Source organism: Somniosus microcephalus, chromosome 7 (genome assembly GCF_052327205.1).
Source record: "Somniosus microcephalus isolate GS21.2 chromosome 7, FLI_Smic_1.0, whole genome shotgun sequence".
Lineage (NCBI taxonomy): Eukaryota > Metazoa > Chordata > Chondrichthyes > Squaliformes > Somniosidae > Somniosus > Somniosus microcephalus.
The window spans coordinates 151238035-151263391 of NC_140993.1; the positions used below are offsets into that span (position 1 = coordinate 151238035).

General features: G+C 45.1%; 1 protein-coding gene across 1 annotated transcript in view; it reads right to left on the bottom strand.

Annotated features, from left to right (window-relative positions):
• Positions 1 to 2171: 2171 nt before the first annotated feature.
• cops5 (COP9 signalosome subunit 5) overlaps positions 2172 to 25357 on the bottom strand; it is a 64458-nt gene continuing 41272 nt past the window's right edge. Inside the window, exons 7-8 of the mRNA XM_085993100.1 lie at positions 7228 to 7376; positions 2172 to 2646 (exon numbers count right to left, since the gene is read on the bottom strand). Of these exons, the coding sequence (XP_085849226.1) occupies positions 2556 to 2646; positions 7228 to 7376 (240 nt within the window). The 3' untranslated portion in view covers positions 2172 to 2555. The remainder of the gene's footprint in view (positions 2647 to 7227; positions 7377 to 25357) is intronic.

Consider the following 25357-nt stretch of genomic DNA (forward strand, 5'->3'; position numbering starts at 1 on the left):
ACTAGAAGTTTAAAATTTTTATATTCTGTGCCCCCAACCGAGAGGGTCACCACAGAGTAGCCGCCGACGTCCATTGACTGGGACTTGGACGCCATAGAAATCCGATGGCACGTCGGCAGGACCGTGAGGGAGTGGCTACGTACCGTGTCTGGGTGAATAAAACTCTGTGCTCCCGCTGTCGATTAGGTAAGTGGTGGCGCGGCCGTTTACCGTGATATCCATCATGGAGCTGGATAGATGATGAGGGAGGGCTTGATCCAGCGTAACGGAGGCCAGTGTATGGCTTAGTGAGTCGGTATGGTCGTCCGACGAGACGGTGGTCGAGTCCGGAGACGAAGTGGCGGTTGAGTGCGGCGGATAAAATGGCGGCGGCCATGCGGCCGGAGGTGCACAAAATGGCGGATAAGATGGCTGCCCCCATGGTTCGCACGCGGCGCTGCTGGCGTTCGCTGGTTTCCCCCTGCAGGCATTGGCGTAATGGCCTTTCTTCCCGCAGCCTGAGCAGGTAGCGGTCTTAGCCGGGCAGTGCGCTCTAGGGTGTTTTAACTGGCCACAGAAATAGCATTTTTGGGCCTGGTTACGGGGCATCGCTGCGGTTCTTACCGGGGGCGGCTGTCCCATTTGATTTCGGGACATCGCTGCAGCAGTTGGTGCCGGGGGCGGCGGTCCCATGTCCCACGGTCGCGATGGCCATGCCGCGGCGCCGTTACGTGAGTATGCTTCGAGGTTTCGGTGGGCCGCATCTAGCGAGAGCGCAAGGGCTACGGCCGTCTTCAGGTCGAGCTCCTTGCTTTCGAGCAGTCTCTGCCGGGAGTAGTCGGACTGGAGGCCCCTGACGAAGGCATCACAAGTCCCTCCGCGTGCCCCGCAGCCGTTACCTCCTTACAGTCGCAGTCTCTGCAGAGTGTCTGTAACGCCCGTAAAAATGCCTCTACCGATTCCCCCGGTTGCTGCCTGCGGGATCCCAAGAGGTGTCTGGCGTAAATCGTGTTCACTCGGCGCGTGTATTGCCCTTTTAGTAGTTCGAGGGCCGCCGTGTACGTAGTAGCGTCCCGGATGAGCGTATATACTTGAGGGCTCACCTGGGCGGTCAAAACTTTTAGTTTGTTCTCCTCCGATGTCACGGCGGAGGCTCCTAGGAAGGATTCAAAGCAGCTCAGCCAGTGTTCGAAATTGGTTGATGAACCCGCTGCTTGAGGGTCGAGGTCCAGGCATGCCGGTCTGAGGGCTCGCAGCAACGCCTGTTGTTGCTGTTCAGGTGTCGCCATTTTACTTCTAGTTAATAAAATTGATACGCTTATCAATTACTCCATAAAAGACGATGAATCAGGAAGGTGATGAAAAGGCTTTTATTAACTAGAGAACAGAACATGCCTCTCGTGGGTGGCTGGTTCCAAGAAGGAAGTGAGTCGGCGAAACCCCCACCTTTATACCTGGTCATGTGGGCGGAGTCAGCTGAGGCATGCCTTGGTACACAGCACCACCCAGAGGTAACAATATACAATAACAGTGGTTTACCACACTTACCAGACAAGGGGAAATTGAAATTGAGGTTCCAGATGCAATGGCTGAGGACAGGTTTGCCCCCAGTTATCCAAGTGCATTTGTGGTGCCACCACCATGGAGAGAGACAATTCCACAGGAACCCATTCGTCAAGAGGAAACCATCGTTGCAGAGTCAGATACTCTGAGCACTGCTCAGGAGCAGCTGGTGGCTTCACCACAAACAAGCAGGGACTTTACTGTTAGATGTTCACAAAGGGCTCGCAAGCTACCAAAGAGATTGGTACTGACCTGTTAGATTCGTCAAGTATTGAACATAGTGAATGGAGACTTCTTATGTGACCCTTAGGAATAGTTGTTTGTTAAGAAATTCATACTGAAATCTTAAGGGTGGAAGAATATAGTAATCTGGGATGTTATGATTAAGGTTATCCACCAGGTGGTGCTGTAGCCAGTGCTGCTACTGATTAAGGTCTGCGGAGGTGGAATGAGAGGATGCAGGCCTGTATGTTTGTTACGCAGTTGTTTAATAAAGTACACGGACTAATTCTAATATTTCGCCTCTTCGAGTTCCTTGTTTCCCTACACGGATTTATCACATAAATAAACTATATTTGGAAGATGTCATCACTGTGTGTCTTTGGTACAAAGTAGTAATGAAGTACAACTTCTGGTATATTAACTTGTTTTAATAACACACTGAAGCACACACTGTTCACACTTTTCTATTTTTTTTTAAGAAGCTCCATAGTGGAATTTGTGTTATTCTGGACTCCTGATGCCCCAGTAAAGGAAAGGGTTTACCCATAATAAAAGGGAGATGGTCCGACAATTGCCATTTTATAAATTTTTGGCAATATTGTCTAAAATTAATAGTCAAGATAATGAAAACTAAGAAAAACAGCCAATAGTTCTGATAATAGATGGGTCACCAGCATCCTGGAGAAATAACTACAGATGCTGTCTGTTTAAAGAAGTTGAAATTGTAAGGAGTCTCTTCATGCATAACAAGCATATTCTACAAGGAGTTTCCTTTGCTGAGACGCCGTACATTAAGCAGAAGGTATATTGATCTGGTTGAACAGTTTATCCTTAATAACTTGAGACATCAAACCATGTATTGCTTCTATGGTAGTCTTGCAGCTGGAAAACAAACAGTACAAATAAAAATGACTAAATCAGAGTCTGCTAAAATCTAGTTTGTTTTCACCAGTGAATGATCTCAGGGTAGGCACCAAGTGTAGGCCAGGTGCTTTCTGGAGGAGCGAAAAGACAAAGTAATCCCATGCTACAGTGCCAGAGAGGACTTGCTTTTGAAAAATCACTACACATAGCAATATGCCTTCTCCATTATTATCTCTTCCTTCTCCTTCCTCCAACAGCCCTGACAAAAATCAAAAAGTTTACATTTGCAAAATAATGGCCTAGAAATTCAGTATAGCCACATTTGGGGCGCTACAGTCGGGCGGCCGCTAAAGTTTGTGCCCGGCGCAAGTTCGCGCCACCTTCGCCGATATTCAGTCGCATCACCCCAAGAGGTTGCTGCTGCGCTAAAACAGGCGATGCACGACTATCATTAGGCGCTAAGCCGGCGGCCCGGGGCGATACCCCCGAGGGCGGGCGCAGCGCAGGTGCGGCGAGTTGCTGATTGACGGCAGACACTCTGGCGCCGGTGAGCTCTTAAAGGGGGAGGGTGGATTTGTTTGCCTGCCACGCCCTGCACACTGCAGCCCTGAAGCAAGGCCTGACCACTGCTGCTTCATCTGTACAACGCCCAGGACTATGGAGAAGGCCAACGTTTTCACCCATTGCAGCCCCCATTATATGTTTCCAATCAATGCTATGGCTCTGAAGTTAAAGACAAGTGCAAAGCTGTGGCCTGAAGCCACAAGTACCTGTGCGAGTGTTGAGCCAAAGCAGAAAGCTCTCTACCTTTGTCTCTCTGCAAAGATCCGTCTCTCACAAAGAAGGAGTGTTGCAAAAAGGCTGCCTTTTCTACTGCAGGAGGAGTGCCCTTTAATTTGCGCCCCCCACGCCCCGCATCGACTGAGAACTGCTCCCCTCTACCAGTCGCTAGGGGCGCCAGGCGCACAATAGGGCGGCGCCACTGAATTTCCGGTTTGGGGCGAACAAAGGGCATTGCATGATGAAATGACGTCAGGATCTGCGCGCGCAGCGGCTTTGCGCCGCCGCTAAATCTTTACTGAAGTTGGGGAGAGGCGCAGATCGCGCTGCGCCCGGCCGCTAACCGCCCAACATCTCCTCCTCCTAAGGCGCTAGCGGCTGGCGCAAACAACTGAATTTCTAGGCCAATGTGTTTAAATTTATATTGGAGTCAGAGTTATACAGCACGGATAGAGGCCCTTCGGCCCATCGTGTCCGCGCCGGCCATCAAGCCCTGTCTGATCTAATCCCATATTCCAGCATTTGGTCCGTAGCCTTGTATGCTATGGCATTTCAAGTGCTCATCCAAATGCTTCTTAAATGTTGTGAGGGTTCCTGCCTCCACAACCCTTTCAGGCAGTGAGTTCCAGACTCCAACCACCCTCTGGGTGAAAAAGTTCTCTCTCAAATCCCCTCTAAACCTCCCGCCCTTTACCTTGAATCTATGCCCCCTAGTTATTGACCCCTCTACTAAGGGAAAAAGCTCCTCAGCATCCATCCTATCTATGCCCCTCATAATTTTGTACACCTCAATCATGTCCCCCCTCAGCCTCCTCTGCTCCAAGGAAAACAAACCCAATCTGCCCAGTCTCTCTTCATAGCTGAAGCGCTCCAGCCCTGGTAACATCCTGGTGAACCTCCTCTGCACCCTCTCCAACGCGATCACATCCTTCCTGTAGTGTGGCAACCAGAACTGCACACAGTATTCCAGCTGTGGCCTAACCAGTGTTTTATACAGCTCCATCATAACCTCCTTGCTCTTATATTCAATGCCTCGGCTAATGAAGGCAAGTATCCCATATGCCTTTTTTACCACCTTATCCACCTGTTCCGCCGCCTTCAGGGATCTGTGTACTTGCACACCCAGATCCCTCCGACCCTCCGTCTTGCCTAGGGTCTTACCATTCATTGTGTATTCCCTTGCCTTGTTAGTCCCCCCAAAGTGCATCACCTCGCACTTTTCCGGGTTAAATTCCATTTGCCACTGTTCCGCCCATCTGACCAACCCATCTATATCGTCCTGCAGACTGAGGCTACCCTCCTCGCTATTTACCACCCAACCAATTTTTGTATCATCCGCGAACTTACTGATCATACCTTTTACATTCATATCCAAGTCATTAATGTAGACCACAAACAGCAAGGGACCCAGCACCGATCCCTGTGGTACCCCACTGGCCACAGGCTTCCAGTCACAAAAACAACCTTCGACCATCACCCTCTGCCTTCTGTCACTAAGCCAGTTTTGTATCCAATGTGCCAAGGCACCCTGGATTCCATGGGCTCTTACCTTCTTGACCAGTCTCCTGTGCGGGACTTTATCGAAGGCCTTACTGAAATCCATATATACCACATCCACTGCGTTACCCTCATCCACACACCTAGTCACCCCCTCAAAAAATTCAATCAAATTAGTCAGACATGATCTTCCCTTGACAAAGCCATGTTGACTATCCCTGATTAATCCTTGCCTCTCCAAGTGGAGACAAATTTTGTCCCTCAGAATTTTTTCCAATAATTTTCCTACCACTGATGTTAGGCTCACTGGCCTGTAGTTCCCCGGTTTTTCCCTACTTCCCTTCTTGAATAATGGTACTACATTAGCGGTTCTCCAGTCCTCTGGCACATCCCCTGTGGCCAGAGAGGTCCTGAATATATGTGTTAGAGCCCCCGCAATCTCTTCCTTTGCCTCACACAGCAGCCTGGGATACATTTCATCCGGGCCTGGGGATTTATCCATTTTTAGGCCAGCTAAAACCGCCAATACCTCCTCCCTCTCGATGTGAATATGTTCAAGCATATCACAGTCCCCCCGCCCTATTTCTATGTCTACATCGTCCTTCTCCATAGTGAAAACAGATGCAAAAAATTCATTTAGAACCCCTCCTACATCTTCCGGCTCCACACACAGATTGCCACTTTTGTCCCTAATGGGCCCTATTTTTTCCCTAGTTATCCTCTTACCCTTAATCTATATATATAAAGCGGCTCTTCTGTCTGTCCCGATGTCTGTCCGTTCTCTATACGTTTGAAAGTTACAGAGCGTACCGATGCGCGCGTCGCCTCAAAAGAAAGCTTGCGATTCCGGACCGGTCATAGGCGTATTTACGTTTCGGCCGGACAAAAACCGCACCCGCGGTATCCGAAAAACGTTCAGCCTTCCGCTCATTAGCATCTCATTAGCGACCGTGTGACGTCGAGGTCGACCAATCGGACGGCGGGTTCCTTCCTACAGTTGAGTGTCGAGTGACTCGACGATTGACCAATCCTACGCTTCGGTGACCTGACCGGTCGACCAATCGGTGCGTGTGTGGGCGGGCCTTATCCTTCTGAACCGAGGTGAGTGGCCGCCATCTTGATTTTTCACTATTTTTTCCCCACACTTTGTGTGTTAGGGAAGTAAGGTAAATATTTTAATGATGTGTTAGGGAATTAAATAACAATTTAATAGGGTGGGGGGGGGGGAAGAGCCTCGGGAAATCGCGGGGGGGTGGGGGGGGGGAGCTGATGAGTTTAAAAAAAGAGGCCGCCAGTTGCACGGCCGCCTTGACGACGGCACGCATTCGCACGGCCCCCGTTACCCCGGCAACGGGGCACGCCGGCGGTCTTGCTGCTCCCCGCGGGCCGCCTCGCGCCGCCCGCCCGCAGCGGCCGTCCATCAGCCACGCGATACGCGGGGGACCTCAGCTCCGGACCTCAGGCGCTAGGCAGGGGCCGGAGAGAGGGACAGAGGGGAGTGGGGGAGGGGAGGGGTGGGGGTGGGCGAGGGGAGGGAGGGAGACAGGGGAGGGGAGGGAGGGATAGGACATGACAGGGAGAGGGGGGGGGACACAGGGGCAGGGAGACCAAGCGCCCCAAAATTGCCCTCCCAACGCGGGGCTCCCCAGCTAGTATACTTATAAAACATCTTAGGATTTTCCTTTATTTTGCTCGCCAGTGTTATTTCATGGCCCCTCCTTGATCTCCTAATTTCTTTTTTTAAGTATCCCCCTGCACTTTTTGTACTCCTCTAGGGCTTCCTCCGTCTTTAGCCTTTTGTATCTGCCAAAAGCCCTCCTTTTTTTCCTAATCCATTCTCATATATCCCCTGACATCCAAGGTTCCCTGTGGTTTTTGGAACCACCCTTGACCTTTACGGGAACATGTTGCCATTGTATGATCTCAATCTCCCTTCTGAAAACCTCCCATTGCTCTGATGCGGATTTTCCTACAAGTAGCTGATCCCAGTCCATTTTGGCCAGATCCTGTCTTATCCTATTAAAATCAGCCTTCCCCCAATTTAGAACCTTTATTTCCGGCCCATCCCTGTCCTTTTCCATGACCACCTTAAATCTTACCATATTATGGTCACTGTCACCAAAGTGCTCACCTACTAGCACCTATTGTTCCACTTTGTCCAATAGATAGTAAACTTTAATTCTAAAAACAGAGAAATTGAGCTGTGGAACACTGCAGCTTTAATCACAGTAACTTTTGAACTAACTCTTGGGTACATGTACAATATAAAAAAAATAGTTTAATGGGTTCAGATGTGAGATTTTAAGATGTGTACACCCTTACCTGTCTCGTGTAGCTTTGGCCAATTTGTCCTCAGATTTTCTGTCATGGGTGTCCAAACCAAGCATAAAACTGCCTCGACCAAGCTGGGCTTCTGACTGTTCCAACTTTTCAGACAAGTCAAAGACTTGCCCTGTTGTGTAATCAGCATTCTGCAATGAAAAATGCAGGCAAAAAGATATTTCTCTACAATAAAGCTGGGGGGATGGGAGACTCAAATTATCTGCTACAGTGTCTCCACTGATGGGAGAGTGTAATAACAATGTGGCAATTTTATATAGGCAGTTTCTATTATAAATGTGAACAAGAGAATTTATAATGGAAACGTATAGCGGTAATAAAAGCATGTATGACTTCAAAATGAGGGCCATATCATCCGTGCAGCCTGGTCCAAACATACACCCCATCATCTCACCCCGTTTCACCTGAAGTCTACATTTGACCTTAAATTTCTGTATGCAACATTAAATGAGGTCATTCAATATATAAAACATCTTACATCTGTATTTACCCGGTCAAGTTTTTCTGTTTTATTATATATATTAATTTACCTATGTATTTAATTTAACTTGCCAGTTTTAAAGTTGAGAATACACAGCAAGGTGATATCATATGATATGTATATGTAATATGGGGATATTTATCTAGTATTTATCAGTACTGGGTGGAGGAGTGAGTTTTGGCTTCACTAAGGATGGTCCTGTATTTAGGTAGGACTAGGAGATAGTCCTGGTCTTTGGCAGCTCCGAGGTGGGGGCCCTGAAATTTGCAGCACTGCAGAGGGGTTGCTGGAGTTTGGTAGCATTGGGGGATTCTAGCATTATTGTGGAGGGGGTAACCGGTGATTTGGCAGAATTGTCAACCAAATGTGGGGTTTGGCTCACTGGTAGATTCATGGTGTCTGTCAGTAGTGAGAGGAGGGGGAGATGGAAGGCACTGATGGAGGAGTTCCCAAGTCTGGCAGCACTGGTTTGTAGTTTAAGCAATCCCTGCAAACATTAAATTTGATGTTCTGTGACTGTTTTATTGAATAGCATTGATGTCTGTTTCTCTGCCTGTGCCTCTTTCTTGCTGTGTAGTTCTTTCTGTATCAGTGTCTCCTTCTCGGACTCTCAGGTGCCATTAATTAGAGTCAGCCATGGCTCAGTTGGTAGCACTCCCACCTCTGAATCAGTAGGCTGTGGGTTCAAGTCCGACTCCAGCACAAAAATCTAGGCTGACACTCCAGTGCAGTACTGAGTGCTGCACTGTTGGAGGTGCCGTCTTTTGGATGAAACGTTAAAACCAAGATCCTGTCTGCTGCCTCAGGTGGACACAAAAAATCCCACGGCACTATTTCGAAGAGGAGCAGGGGAGTAATCCCCAGTGTCCTAGCCAATATTTATCCCTCAATCAACATCAATAAAAACAGATTATCTGGTCATTATTACATTGTTGTTTGTGGGAGCTTGTTGTGCGCAAATAGACTGCCGCATTTCCTACATTACAACAGCAACTACACTTCAAAAGTACTTCATTGGCTGTAAAGCACTTTGGGATATCCTGAGGTCGTGAAAGACACTATATAAATGCAAGTCTTTCTTTCTAAATAACAAAACAGGTCATTAGAGGCTTTTAGAGTCATCATTTGTTTATCAACTTGTCTCATTACCATCTCCTTTTGCCTTGCACCATCATCCTTTTTGTCTTTTAATCTCTCCTGCCTTACATCCTATCACAGACCTTCCCCCTTTGTTCTTTCCTCCCCCTCCCCCTTTCCCTGCCCCTACACTTGCTTAAAACTCTGTTACATCTCCAACTTTTTCCAGTTCTGACGAAGGGTCATCGACCTGAAACGGTAACTGTTTCTCTCTCTACAGATGCTGCCTGACCTGCTGAGTATTTCCAGTATTTTCTGTTTTTATTTCATTAGAGGCTTTATTTGGTTAAAACAGGAACTTCAATTAGGTGTGCTGTGCAGGATATCTATCCAGAGAGGTGCCGGGGGAAGGCCCTGAGAATCAAAGACGCGAGCCACCCCAGCCACAACCTCTTCGCCCTGCTCCCGTCCGGTAAGAGATATCAAAGCATACGGTCTCGTACCAGCAGGTTTTGAAACAGCTTCTACCCCCACGCCATAAGACTCATGAACGAATAATTTATTATTTATTACTGTTGTTTTATTTATTATTACTGTATTTCTATTAGTATTTTTATCATTGCTATGCCATATTTATTCCAATGTTGGGAGGACTTGTAAAAAATCAACATTTCATTGTGCAGTACACACGTTTGCTGCATATATGACAAATAAAATTGAATTAGGATGGGAAAGATACTGTGTGTGCGTGTGTCCCTTTGTTAAGTATGTTTCTGAAGTTCAAGATTATAGATGAGGAAGACCATTCGACCAAATTTGATTCATCCATTCCAAAGCACTCTACATTTCACCCACTGCAGGATCCAATTGTTTCCTGAATGATTACATGGATTTCACCTCCATTATTATCTGGGAGTCTGTTCCATGCATTGATTACTCTTTGTAAAGAAGAATTTCCTGTCATCAATCATAAATGTGACTTTTACAATTTAAACTTGTCCTACTTTCATAATTTATTACTTTCTTTTCCATTCTCTTAATCATTTTGTATACCTCTATTAGATCACCACTCGGGTAACTCCGTTGCAGGTTGAAATGCCCAAGCTGCTTCAGTTTTTCCTCATTATTCAAACTTCTAACACTAGGGATCTTGTGTTTTTTCGCTGCACGACCATCAGCACTCAATTATCAGCACTCTGCGGGCCAAGAACGGAGAGGTACTCATCAAGGACAGAGAGGCAGCCAGTGCCCGCTGGAAGGAGCACTTCGAAGATCTCCTTAACCGCAACTCTGTCTTCGACGCAAGTGTCCTCAACTCCATCCCGCAGCAGCTACCCGCCACCATCTCAGCACAACCCCAGCCCGGCATGAGGTTGAAAAGGCCATCCGACAACTGAAGAACAACAAGGCCTCAGGAGCAGATGGAATCCCCGCTGAGGCACTAAAGCACGGTGGAGAAGCACTACTGGCGCGTATTCATGAACTCATTTCTCTTATCTGGAAGGAGGAGAGCATGCCAGGGGATCTCAGAGACACCGTAATTGTGACCATCTTCAAAAAAGGTGACAAGTCCGACTGCGGTAATTAGAGGAGTTTCCCTGCTGTCTGCCACAGGGAAAGTCATCGCAAGAATCCTCCTCAATCGCCTTCTCCCAGTGGCCGAAGAGCTCCTCCCAGAGTCACAATGCGGATTCCGCCCACTAAGGGGCACAATGGACATGATCTTCACCACACGTCAATTACAAGAGAAATGCAGGGAACAGCACCAATTGCTGTACATGGCCTTATTTGATCTCACAAATGCCTTCGGCACTATCAACCGTGAGGGATTATGGGGTGTCCTCCTCAAATTTGGCTGCCCTCAAAAGTTTGTCACCATCTTCTGCCTGCTTCACGACGACATGCAAGCCGTGATCCTGACCAACGGTTCCAGCACAGACCCAATTAACGTACGAACCGGGGTCAAGCAAGGCTGTGTCATCGCACCAACTCTCTTCTCGATCTTCCTTGCTGCAATGCTCCATCTCACCCTCAGTAAGCTCCCCACTGGAGTGGAGCTAATTTACAGAACAAACGGGAAACTGCTCAACCTTAGTCGCCTCCAGTCCAGATCCAAAGTCGTCCCATCCTCCGTTGTCGAATTACAGTATGCAGACGACGCTTGCGTCTGCGCTCACTCGGAGGTCGAACTCCAAACCATCGTCAACACCTTCACCGAAGCGTACGAGAGCATGGGCCTTACACTAAACATCCGTAAGACAAAGGTCCTCTACCAACCTGCCCCCACCACACAGTACTGCCCCCCGATTATCAAAATCCACGACAAGGCCTTGGACAACGTGGACCGCTTTCCATACCTCGGAGCCTACTGTCAACAAGGGCAGACGTCGACAACGAAGTCCAACACCGCCTTCAGTGTGCCAGTGTAGCCTTCGGTCGCCTGAGGAAGAGTGTATTTGAAGACCAGGACCTCAAACCCGGCACTAAGCTCATGGTCTACAGAGCAGCAGTGATCCCCGGCCTGCTGTATGCCTCAGAGACATGGACCATGTACCGCAGGCACCTCAAAGCACTGGAGAGGTACCACCAATGCTGCCTCCGCAAGATCCTGCAAATCCATTGGCAGGATAGGCGCACCAACGTCAGTGTTCTTGCTCAGGCCAACATCCCCAGCATCGAAACTTTGAGCACACTAGATCAGCTCCGATCGATGGGTCACATTGTCCGCATGCCCGATAAGAGACTCCAAAAACAAGCGCTCTACCAGGAGCTCTGGCACAGCAAGAGAGCCCCAGGTGGGCAGAGGAAGCACTTCAAAACACCCTCAAAGCCTCCTTGAAAAAGTGTAACATCCCCACTGACACCTGGGAATCCCTGGCCCAAGACCGCACAAAGTGGAGGAGAAGCATCCGGGAAGGCGCCGAACACCGAGTCTCTTCGCCGGGAGCAAGCGGAAGCCAAGCGCAGGCAGCCAAGCACAGGCAGCGCACGTCAACCCAGGCACCCCACCCACCCGCCCCTTCAACCACCGTCTGCCCCACCTGTGACAGAGACTGTAGGTCCCGCATTGGACTCATCAGTCACCTGCGAACTCATTTTTAATGTGGAAGCAAGTCATCCTCGGTTCCGAGGGACTGCCTAAGGAGGAAGGGAAGATCTCCCTTGTGGTCAATTATCACCCTTGTGTCTCAGTGATCAGAACTGGATGTAGTACCAAAGTCTGACCAGTCCACTGTGTAGTTTGATAAGAAGTTCATGAGAACATAGAAAATAGGAGCAGGAGTAGGCCATTTGGCCCGTTGAGCCTGCTCCGCTATTCAATATCATGGCTGATCTTCTACCTCGTCCCCATATCCCTTGATTCCCTTAATATCCAAAAATCTATCGATCTCTGTCTTGAATATACTCAACGACTGAGCCTCCACAGCCCTCTGGGGTAGAGAATTCCAAAGATTCACCACCCTCTGAGTGAAGAAATTTCTCCTCATCTCAGTCCCAAATGGCCAACCCCTTATTCGGAGACTGTGACCCCTGGTTCTAGACTCCCCAGGCAGGGGAAACATCCTCCCTGCATCTACCCTGTCAAGCCCTGTAAGAATTTTGTACGTTTCAATGAGATCACCTCTCATTCATAGAATCATAGAAATTTACGACACAGAGCCGGCCGACAAAGAGCTATCCACCCTAATCCCACTTTCTAGCACTTGGTCCGTAGCCTTGGAGGTTATGGCACATCAAGTGCATATCCAAGTACTTTTAAAATATGTGATGAGGGTCTCTGCCTCTACCACCCTTTCAGGCAGTGTTCCAGACCCCCTCCACCCTCTGGGTGAAAACATTTCTCCTCAAATCCCCTCTAAACCTCTGACCAATTACTTTAAATCTATGCCCCCTGGCTATTGACCCTTCTGCTAATGGAAATAGGTCCTTCCTATCCACTCTATGTAGGCCCCTCATAATTTTATACACCTCAATTAGGTCTCCCCTTAGCCTCCTCTGTTCCAAAGAAAATAACCCCAGCCTATCCAATCTTTCCTCATAGCTAAAATTCCCCAGCCCAGGCAACATCCTCGTAAATCTCCTCTGCACCCACTCGAGTGCAATCACATCCTTCCTGTAATGTGGTGACCAGAACTGCACGCAGTATTCTAGCTGCGGCCTAACTAGTGTTTTATACAGTCAAGCATAACCTCCCTGCTCTTCTATTCTATGCCTTGGCTAATAAAGGCAAGTATCCCATATGCCTTCTTAACTACTTTATCTACCTGTGCTGCTACCTTCAGGGATCTGTGGACATGTACTCAAAGGTCCCTCTGATCTTCTGCACTTCTCAGTATCCTACCATTTATTGTGTATTCCCTTGCCTTGTTAGCCCTCCCCAAATGCATTACCTCACACTTCTCCAGATTGAATTCCATTTGCCACTGTTCTGCCCACCTGACCAGTCCATCGATATCTTCCTGCAGTCTGCAGCTTTCTTCTTCATTATCAACCATTCTTCTAAACTCCAGAGCATATAGGTCTAGTCTACTCAATCTCTCCTCATAGGACAATCCCCAAATCCCAGGAAGCAGAGGACAATCCCACTCATCCCAGGAACCAGTCTGGTGAACCTTCGTTGCACTCCCTCTATGGCAAGTATATCCTTCCTTAGGTAAGGAGACCAAAACTGTACACAATACTCCAGGTGTGGTCTCACCAGGGCCCTATATAATTGCAGTAATATGTCCTTACTCTATACTCAAATCCTCTTGTAATAAAGGCCAAAATACCATTTGCTTTCCTAATTGCTTGCTGTACCTGCATGTTAACTTTCAGTGATTCGTATACAAGGACACCCAGGTCCCTCTGAACACCAACATTTCCCAATCATTCACCAATTAAAACATACTCTGCTTTTCTATTTTTCCTACCAAAGTGGATAACTTCACATTCCTCCACATTATATTCCATTTGCCATATTCTTGCCCACTCACTTAGCCTGTCTATATCCCCTTGAAGCCTCCTTGCAGCCTCCTCACAACTTGCATTCCCACCCAGCTTTGTATCAACAGCAAACTTGCATATATTACATTTGGTCCCCTCATCCAAATCATTGATGTAGATTGTGAATAACTGAGGCCCAAGCACTGATCCTTGCGGTACGCCACTAGTTACAGCCTGCCAACCCGAAAATGACCCGTTTATTCCTACTTTCTCTTTTCTGTCCATTAACCAATTCTCAATCCATGCTAGTATTTTACCCCCAATCCCATGAGCCCTAATTTTGTTCAATAACCTCTTGTGTGGCACCTTATCGAATCCCTTCTGAAAATCCAAATACACTACATCCACTGGTTCCCCCTTATCTATTCTGCTAGTTAGAACCTCAAAAAACTCCAACAGATTCGTCAAGCACGATTTCCCTTCCATTAATCTGTGTTGACTCTGCCCAATCCTATTTATTTTTTATTTTTTTTTAATTTTTTTTTTTATTTTTTTTTAATTTTTTTTTTTTTAAGTGCCCCGTTACCACGTCCTTAATAATAGATTCTAGCATTTTCCCTATGACTGATGTCGGGCTAACTGGTCTGTAGTTCCCACTGTTCTCTCTCCCTCCTTTCTTAAATAGTGGGGTTACATTTGCTACCTTCCAATCCATGGGAACCGTTCCAGAATCTGTAGAATTTTGGAAAATGACAACCAATGCATCCACTATCTCTATAACCACCTCTTTCAAAACCCTAGGATGTAGGCCATCAGGTCCAGGGGATTTATCGGCTTTTTTTTTTTTACTAATACTAATTTTTTTCAGTTCCTCATTCTCGCTAGACTCTGGGTTCTCCACTATTTCCAGGAAGTTTTTTGCATCTTTTTCCGTGAAGACAGACACAAAGTATTTGTTTAATTTCTCTGCCATTTCCTTCATCCCCATTATAATTTCTCCTCCGTCAGCCTGTAAGGGACCCACATTTATAATCTTTTCCTTTTTACATACCTATAGAAGCTTTTACAGTCTCTTTTTATGTCTCTTGCTAGATTACTCTCATTCTATTTTCCCTTTCTTTATCAATTTCTTGGTCCTCCTTTGCTGTTCCCTCTGACTTATTCTACTGTGTTGGCAATGGAGTTCAACATTTTATTGGCTTTATTGATTGCAATTCCACATTGTTTGGGCATGTTTAGTATTAAGTCTACTGGGGCTTCTATGTTTCTTGGCTAATTTAACACAATTCATGAAGTATGTGTGTTGCACATTTTTCTTTCCTACGTACAATACTTTGCTCGTTTGCATTAAATTTAATTTGCCATTGTTCTACCCATGTAGTTATTATGTCTAACTCATTCCAAGTTGAGCTGCTTCTTCTGGTTCACTAATCCTCCCAGTTTAGTATTGGATTTCATCACTTTGCACTGAGTTTGAGTACGTCATTCATGTAAATTCATTCATAAGTGCTAGCAGCAGAGAGTGCCTTTTGAGAGTTTGGTCTCAGGATTAGCAGACATCGTGGAGGCGGAGCAGCGAGGTGAGGCCCAGTCGAGGCAGCCGGGAGCAGCAGCGGGTGTCGAGTCGGAGCAGCGAGGCGAGGCAGCCTAAACAGGCTCCACAGACAACATTCCAAAGGGAGGCCAGAATTCAAAAGTGACATCACAGCCAAGCTGGTAGGTGATTGGCTGGTTGGTGAGTACTTTTCCTTCCCTTTTAAACCTTTATAAGTTGGTAAGTTCAATTAAATAGAGGGGTGATATTCATCATCTAGAATTGGGGCAGAGGGTATTTAAAAATAATAATAATAAATTTAATTAATTACATAGAATGGGAGAGCAGGTGATGTGTTACTGCTGCAATATGTGGGAGCTGGTGGACACCATTGATGCTCACAGTGATCACATTTGCAGTAAGTGTTGGCTGCTCGAGGAACTCCGGCTCCATGTTGATGAGCTGGAGTCCGAGCTTCAAACACTGCGACACATAAGAACATAAGTAGTAGGAGTAGGTCATACAGCCCCTCGGGCCTGCTCCGCCATTCAATAGGATCATGGCTGATCCGAATCTAGACTCATGTCCACTTCCCTGCCCTCTCCCCATAACCCCTAATTCCCTTGTCTGCTAGGAAACTGTCTATCTCTGTTTTAAATTTATTTAATGTCGCAGCTTCCACAGCTCTCTGAGGTAGAAAATTCCATAGATTCACCACCCTCCGAGTGAAGAAGTTTCTCCTCATCTCAGTTTTGAAAGGGCAGCCCCTTATTCTAAGATTATGCCCCCTAGTTCTAGTCTCACCCATCAGTGGAAACATCCTCACTGCATCCACCCGATCAAGCCCCCTCACAATCTTATATGTTTTGATAAGATCGCCTCTCATTCTTCTGAATTCCAATGAGTAGAGGTCCAACCTACTCAACCTTTCCTCATAAGTCAACACCCTCATCTCCAGAATCAACCAAGTGAACCTTCTCTGAACCGCCTCGCGAGCAAGTATATCTTTCCTTAAATATGGAAACCAAAACTGTACGCAGTATTCCAGGTGTGGCTTCACCAATACCCTGTATAACTGCAGCAAGACCTCCCTGTTTTTATACTCCACCCCCCTTGCAATAAAAGCCAAGATTCCATTGGCCTTCCTGATCACCTGCTGCACCTGCATACTAACTTTTTGTGTTTCATGCACCAGGACCCCCAGATCCCTTTGTAATGTAGCACTTTGCAATTTCTCTCCATTTAGATAATAACTTGCTCTTTGATTTTTTCTGCCAAAGTGCATAACCTCACACTTTCCAACGTTATATTCCATCTGCCAAATCTCTGCCCACTCACTTAGCCTGTCTATGTCCTTTTGCAGGTTTTTTATGTCCTCCTCACTCACTGCTTTCCCTCCCATCTTTGTATCGTTGGCAAACTTGGATACGATGCACTCGGTCCCTTCCTCCAAATCGTTAATATAGATTGTAAAGAGTTGGGGTCCCAGCACTGACCCCTGCGGAACACCACTAGTTACTGATTGCCATCCTGAGAATGAACCATTTATCCCAATTCTTCGTTTTCTGTTAGATAGCCAATCTTCCACCCATGCCAGTATATTACCCCCAATCCCATGATTTTTTTATCTTGATCAGTAATCTTGCGTGTGGAACCTTGTCAAATGCCTTTTGGAAGTCCAAATACACCACATCCACTGGTTCCCCTTTATCCACCCTGTATGTTACGTCCTCAAAGAATTCGAGCAAATTTGTCAAACATGACTTCCCCCTTCATAAAACCATGCTGACTCTGTCCTATTAAATTATGTTTATCCAAATGCTCTGTTACGGTTTCCTTAATAATGGACTCCAACATTTTGCCAACCACAGATGTTAGGCTAACTGGTCTATAGTTTCCAGCTTTTTGTCTACTTCCCTTCTTAAATAAGGGTGTTACATTAGCAGTTTTCCAATCTGCCGGGACATTTCCTGAGTCCAGGGAGTTTTGGAAAGTAATCACCAATGCATCCACAATCCCTACCGCCACTTCTCTCAAAACCCTAGGATGTAGGCCATCAGGTCCGGGGGATTTATCCGCCTTAAGTCCCATTATTTTATCGAGTACCATCTCCTTAGTGATTTTAATCATGTTTAGCTCCTCCCCCCATTGCCCCCTGTTTGTCCAGTGTTGGGATATTTTTAGTGTCCTCTACTGTAAAGACTGATACAAAATATTTGTTCAGCGTCTTTGCCATCTCCATGTTCCCCACCACTAGTTTCCCGGTCTCGTCCTCTAAGGGACCAACGTTCACTTTAGCCACCCTTTTTCTTTTTATATAGCTGTAGAAACTCTTGCTATCTGTTTTTATATTTTTTGCTAGTTTACTTTCATAATCTATCTTCCCTTTCTTAATTAATCTTGTAGTTATTGTTTGCTGGCTTTTAAATGCTTCCCAATCTTCTATCCTCCCACTAGATTTGGCTACTTTATATGCCCTTGTTTTCAGTCGGATACTATCCTTTATTACTTTACTAAGCCACGGATGGCTGTCTTTTCTTTTACTCCCCTTTTTCCTCAGTGGAATATATTTATCTTGAAAGATGTGAAATTTCTCCTTGAATGTAGACCACTGCTCTTGTACCATCTTACACTTTAATCTGTTTTCCCAGTCCACTTTAGTCAATTCTACTCTCGTACCTTCATAGTCTCCTTTATTTAAGCTCAGTACACTGGTTTGAGATCCAACTCTCTCACCAGGGAGGGGGGAAGAGTTACCTGGACTCTGTGTTCCGGGAAGTAGTCACAGCAATTAGATTAACTAATTCAGATGTATTCCGTGGTCAGGGACAGGAGGGTGTGACTATGAGTGACGCAGGTACGGGGATCCAGGAGGTAGTGTTGGAGGAGCCGCAGCCCTTGCTCTTGCCCAACAGGTTCGAGGCTCTTACTCCCTGTGAGGACAGGAACAGGGACTGCAGGGAGGATAAGCAACCTGGCCACAGCACTGTGGAACGAGGCGCCATTCAAGTGGGGGGGGGAGTAAAAAGAAATGTTGTAGTGGTAGGGGATAGTATCATTAGGGGGATAGATAGGGTTCTTTGCAGACGAGAGCGAGAGTACCGAAGGCTGTGTTGCCTGCCCGGTGCCAGGGTTAAGGACATCTCCTCTGGGCTGGAGAGAAACTTGGAGTGGGAGGGGGAGGATCCAGTTGTCATGGTCCATGTTGGTACCAACGACATAGATAGGACAAGGAAAGAGGTTCTGTTGAGGGAGTATGAGCAGCTAGGGGCCAAATTAAAAAGCCGAAACACAAGGGTAATAATCTCTGGATTACTACCTGAGCCACGAGCAAATTTGGCTAGGGTAAATAAAATCAGAGTTAAATGAGTGGCTCAAAGACTGGTGTGGGAGAAATGGGTTTTGCTTCTTGGGACACTGGCACCAGCACTGGGACGGGAGAGAGCTGTTCCGTTGGGACGGACTTCACTTGGCCAGTGCTGGGACTAGAATCCTGGCGAATTGAATGACTAGGGCTGTAGAGAGGGCTTTAAACTAATTAGTGGGGGGGAGTTTTCAAGAGAACGAAAAATAAAAATGTCAGCGGAGAAGGCAATAGAGCAAGGTAGCAGTGGGGGAATTAAAAACCAGAGTGTGTCAGGAAGGGACAGAATGTATAAAGATAAAGGTAGAGTAGTAAAGGGGGTAAAAGCAGGAATAAATTGTCACAAAACATATTTAAAAGTTCTTTATCTGAATGCACGCAGCATTCGTAACAAAATAGACGAGTTGACGGTACAAATAACTACACGAGTATGATCTGGTGGCCATTACAGAAACATGGCTGCAAGGTGACCATGACTAGGAACTAAACATCCAGGGGTATTTGACAATTAGGAAGGACAGACAGGAAGGAAAGGGAGGTGGGGTGGCTATGTTAATAAAGGATGGAATCACTGCAATAGTGAGAAATGATATTGGTTCAAAGGATCAGGATAGTGAAACAGTTTGGGTGGAGATAAGGAATAATAAAAGGGGAAAAAAGTCACTAGTGGGCGTAGTCTATAGGCCTCTTAACAGTTGCAACTCTGTTGGTCGGAATATAAATCAGGAAATAGTTGGGGCTTGTAATAAGGGAACAGCTATAATCATGGGGGATTTTAACTTTCATATTGACTGGACAAATCAAATTGGGCAGGGCAGCCTTGAGGAAGAGTTCATAGAGTGTATTAGGGACGGATTCCTTGAGCAGTATGTAACTGAACCAACCAGGGGGCAGGAAATCTTAGATCTGGTCCTGTGTAATGAGATAGGATTAATAAAAAATGTCCTAGTAAAGGATCCACTTGGAATGAGTGACCATAACATGGTTGAATTCCAAATTCATTTGGAGGGTGAGAGAGTTGGATCTCAAACCAGCGTACTAAGCTTAAATAAAGGAGACTATGAAGGTATGAGAGCAGAGTTGACTAAAGTGGACTGGGAAAATAGATTAAAGTGTAAGACGGTACATGAGCAGTGGTGTACATTCAAGGAGATATTTCACAACTTAAGAAAAATATATTCCAGTGAGGAAAAAGGGGCGTAAAACAAAAGACAGCCATCCATGGCTAAGTAAAGTAATAAAGGATAGTATCTGACTAAAAACAAGGGCATATAAAGTAGCCAAATCTAGTGGGAGGATAGAAGATTGGGAAGCATTTAAAAGCCAGCAAAGAATAACTAAAAGATTAATTAAGAAAGGGAAGATAGATTATGAAAGTAAACTAGCAAAAAATATAAAAACAGATAGCAAGAGTTTCTACAGTTATATAAAAAGAAAAAGGGTGGCTAAAGTGAACGTTGGTCCCTTAGAGGACGAGACCGGGAAACTAGTGGTGGGGAACATGGAGATGGCAAAAACGCTGAACAAATATTTTGTATCAGTCTTTACAGTAGAGGACACTAAAAATATCCCAACACTGGACAAACAGGGGGCTATGGGGGGGCGGGGGGGGGGGGGGGGGAGGAGGAGCTAAACATGATTTAAATTACTAAGGACGTGGTACTCGGTAAGATAATGGGACTAAAGGCGGATAAATCCCCTGGACCTGATGGCTTGCATCCTAGGGTCTTGAGAGAAGTAGCGGTAGGGATTGTGGATGCATTGGTGGTAATTTTCCAAAACTCCCTGGATTCAGGAAAGGTCCCAGCAGATTGGAAAACTGCTAATGTAACGCCCTTATTTAAAAAGGGAGGCAGACAAAAGGCTGGAAACTATAGACCAGTTAGCCTAACATCTGTGGTTGGTAAAATGTTGGAGTCCATTATTAAGGAAGCAGTAACAGGACATTTGGATAGGCATAATTTAATCGGACAAAGTCAGCATGGTTTTACGAAGGGGAAGTCATGTTTGACAAATTTGCTCGAATTCTTTGAGGACGTAACAAACAGGGTGGATAAAGGGGAACCAGTGGATGTGGTGTATTTGGACTTCCAAAAGGCATTTGACAACGTGCCACACAAAAGATTACTGCACAAGATAAAAAATCACAGGATTGGGGGCAATATACTGGCATGGGTGGAAGATTGGCTATCTAACAGAAAACATAGAGTTGGGATAAATGGTTCATTCTCGGGTTGGCAATCAGTAACTAGTGGTGTTCCGCAGGGGTCAGTGCTGGGACCCCAACTCTTTACGATCTATTAACGATTTGGAGGAAGGGACCGAGTGCAACGTATCCAAGTTTGCCAACGATACAAAGATGGGAGGGAAAGCAGTGAGTGAGGAGGACATAAAAAACCTGCAAAAGGACATAACAGGCTAAGTGAGTGGGCAAAAATTTGGCAGATGGAATATAATGTTGGAAAGTGTGAGGTTATGCACTTTGGCAGAAAAAATCAAAGAGCAAGTTATTATTTAAATGGAGAGAAACTGCAAAGTGCTACAGTACAAAGGGATCTGGGGGTCCTGGTGCATGAAACACAGAAGGTTAGTATGCAGGTACAGCAGGTGATCAGGAAGGCCAATGGAATCTTGGCTTTTATTGCAAGGGGGATGGAGTATAAAAGCAGGGAAGTCTTGCTGCAGTTATACAGGGTACTGGTGAGGCCACACCTGGAATACTGTGTACAGTTTTGGTTTCCATATTTAAGAAAAGATGTACTTGCTCTCGAGGCAGTTCAGAGAAGGTTCACTCGGTTGATTCCGGAGACGAGGGGGTTGACTTATGAGGAAAGGTTGAGTAGGTTGGACCTCTACTCATTGGAATTCAGAAGAATGAGAGGCGATCTTATCGAAACATAAGATTGTGAGGGGGCTTGATCGGGTGGATGTGGTGAGGGATGTTTCCACTGATGGGTGAGACTAGAACTAGGGGGCATAATCTTAGAATAAGGGGCTGCCCTTTCAAAACTGAGATGAGGAGAAACTTCTTCACTCGGAGGGTAGTAAATCTATGGAATTTTCTACCTCAGAGAGCTGTGGAAGCTGCGACATTAAATAAATTTAAAACGGAGATAGACAGTTTCCTAGCTGATCAGGGAATAAGGGGTTACGGGGAGAGGGCAGGGAAGTGGACATGAGTCTAAGTTCGGATCAGCCATGATCCTATTGAATGGCGGCGCAGGTCCAAGGGGCCGTATGGCCTACTCCTGCTCCTATTTCTTATGTTATGTTAAATGAGAAACAGTAATGGTCCCAACAATGGCTTTCATTTATTAATCCATAGTTTTTCAAGTGCCAATTAATTTTGTCCCGGATTAATTTCTCTAAAAAAAGTTTCCCGATTGGCCTGTAGTTGCCGGGTTTATCCCGCTCTCCTTTTTTGAATAGGGGTGTAACATTTGCAATCTTCCAGTCCTCTGGCACTACTCCAATATCTGAGGAGGATTGGAAGATTGTGGCCAGAGCCACATTTTCCACCCTTCTTTCCCTCCGCCAACCTAGGATGCATCCCATCTGGACCGGGTGACTTTTGTACTTTGATTGCTGCCAAGTACTTCCTCTATTTATTTTATCCTATCCCATTTCTCTAATACCTACTCCTTTGCTGCGACATTGGCAGCATCCTCTTCTTTAAAAAGTAGATGCAAATGACTTATTTAGTACCACAGCCATGACTTCTGCATCTGAGTCAGAAGGTTGGCCACTCCAGGACTTTTGAACATAATTTAGGCTAAGACCAGTACTAAGGGAATCTTGCACTACTAGACAGAAAAACAACAAAAAACATAAAATAAGGATAGTGAAGGTAGGGATATGACTAAGAGAGAGGCAATTGCAGAGATACCAGTAAGTGCTTTGCCTAAGTTTTCATGAAGTAGATGGATATTGGGATTGTAGAAATACTGAATGCGAGTGAAGAACAATGGAAGGTTATTATTAAGAGAAATGGTGCTCAAACTGTTAAATCAAACTTAAGGTAGACAGATCACAGAGACCTCGTGATTAACATCTGAAGATCCTGAGGGAAGCTAGAAAAGAAATAGTGTCGACTCAGACCATAATTTTCAAAAACCTGCACAAAGGAAAGGACCAAGAAGGTTAATGGTGACCTGATAAAAGTTCAAGATCCTGAAAGGTTATGACAGGGTAAATGCATTGCTTTCATTGGTCAATGAGATGGTAACAAGTGTGCACAAATTTAAGATACATCAGAAAAAGAATTAAAGTGGAGGTTAGAAAAAAACTTAGACTGTTTTAATATGGCATTCTATGCCACAAAACATTGTTGATGCAGAATCTATGTACTTTTAAAAGGGTATTAGAGAGCTCTATGAAAAGAAGAAAATTTGGGGGGTGGTTGGGGAATAAGCAAGAGAATTAAATTAGACTCGGTGGCTTATGTGGGGAAAACACCAGTGCAAACGTGATGGACCAAATGACCTGTTTCTGTGCAGTATTATTTTTGATTCCATGTTCAATTGAGGCCCCATTCTGCTTGTTCAGTTAGTTTGGGTAAATATAAAAGATCCAGAACACTATTCAAAAAGGAGCATGAAGCTCTCTTCTTTTTGGTGATATTTCCTCTTTCAACCAACAACAGATTAATAGTTATTCTCGTCATTGGTTTGTGCAACCTTGCTGTGTGCAAACTGACTTGTCGTATTTACTCAAGTAAATACTGCACTTCAAAAATTATTTGGACGGGAAGCACTTTGGGCTGTCCTCACTGGGATCCACTCTTACTCATCAATAATGATCATGTAACAACGGTCACAGATTCGAGATCAGACTATTTTTGCAAAATTAGAAAAATGTCAGGTAGTTCTTACCGTTAACCACAGTAAGAGCTGCACTTCATAGGAACATAACAATGTACAAGAGCATTCCTTCTCTAACTGGCAGTTTTTAAAATGTAAAAAGGTTTACAATGTTTGTGTCAGATAAGAATTTGGACTAAATCGCCAAAAAATTGCTGGATCAATACACGCGTTTTGTCCAGAGAAATGACTCAGATAATTGCAGGGGCCAAGTACAGTATTGGAAAACAGGCTCTGTCCCAGTCTCTATATCTGATTAAATCACGTAAATTATACAAAGTCATTACATATATTCAGTGTCTAACAATCTCAGGTGATATAGATGTCCATAATTATGCTTATATACTTTGTGCAATGCCTCTACAAATAATGTGCCGCAAAACTTATTTTTTTTCAGTTTTCTGGGAGAAATCTGGAGAGGGAACTTAACTGGCAAATTTGTTGATAAGATGGAAAAAGCATCGTTTACACTCAAAAATATCTATTTTTCTAATTCAACACATAATTTCTAAGAGAATTCATATGGTAGTGTGATAAAGACATGAAATGATTTCTGTTTCTTTCAATATCATACCAGCTAATAAGCAGCAGGAGTATATCATTCCAGCTCAAGAACAATCACAATGAAACAAGAAATTCACTCCAACCTCAAGTTATTGTTCTAAACTACTTATTGACACTGGCATCATCTCATTTAAAGATGGCCACCTTTAAATCCCACTGCCTGCTGTAGACCATGTATAAACAGATAATCTGTCTTTATTTAATCAGCAATGACATTATTTGTTTTGTCTTTAGGTATTAAACAAGCCTCTGCAAAATAGCAGACTGCCAGGTGCATTCCAACAATAAAGGTTTATTTAGGCTTTCAAGCCTTTCTATAGATGGTCTGAAATATCATTGTAATACTATCTAGGTTTGTCATGGATCAAAGATTTGCTGTGAAATTGAGGTACTTTTTTGTCTCTGATAATCTTGGTCCATGTCACTTTTTCTGCCAAACACAGGGGTTGTAGATGAAAGATCAATTGGCAGCTCGTTTGAGCCTATGAATAAGATTATGGGAGATACTTTTTTTGTTAAAAAAACAGTAATGCTAATTAAGAGCTATTGCATAGTAATCTATTAAGTCTGAACAGAGTCTTACAATTTGAATGGTTTGGGAGTCAAATGTATCTAGATTATTACAAAGGTAACCTAGACCTGCTATGATCGGATTGCAAGCCTTTTTGCTTTACCAGTTTTATATATAATTTTTTTAATTGTGCACGGACCTTGTTTGTGCCCAACTGGGCTGCTACTGTAGCAGATGAGAGAACATGTTCAGCAGTTGTGCTTTAATTACACTAGAAAAATCACAAGGATTGACCGGTCTTTGAATTTGGAAATAGTTTTCACCAAATCACCAAAATTATAATTTATTTTTAAAAACATGGTTGCACAACCCTAAGGCTAATGGGACCCAGAAGACACTGGGTAATTATACAAGTATTACTTTAAAGAACATTGGATAGGATTTAAATAAGCTCCTTTTTATAGAAATAAAAGTAAAACTAAAATAATAAAAAAGTTAGAAGGGAATCACACAGAAACCCAGAAACCCCACAGTGCAGAGAGGCCATTTCGGCCCATCGAGCCTGCACCAACACATATCCCACCCTATCCCCGTAACCCCACGTATTTAATCCCCCTAACACTAAGGGTCAATTTATCATTGCCAATCAACCTAACCCGCACATCTTTGGACTTGTGGGAGGAAACCCACGCAAACACGGGGAGAATGTGCAAACTCCACACAGACAGTCACCCGAGGCTGGATTCGAACCCGGGTCCCTGGCGCTGTGAGGCAACAGTGCTAACCACTATGCCAC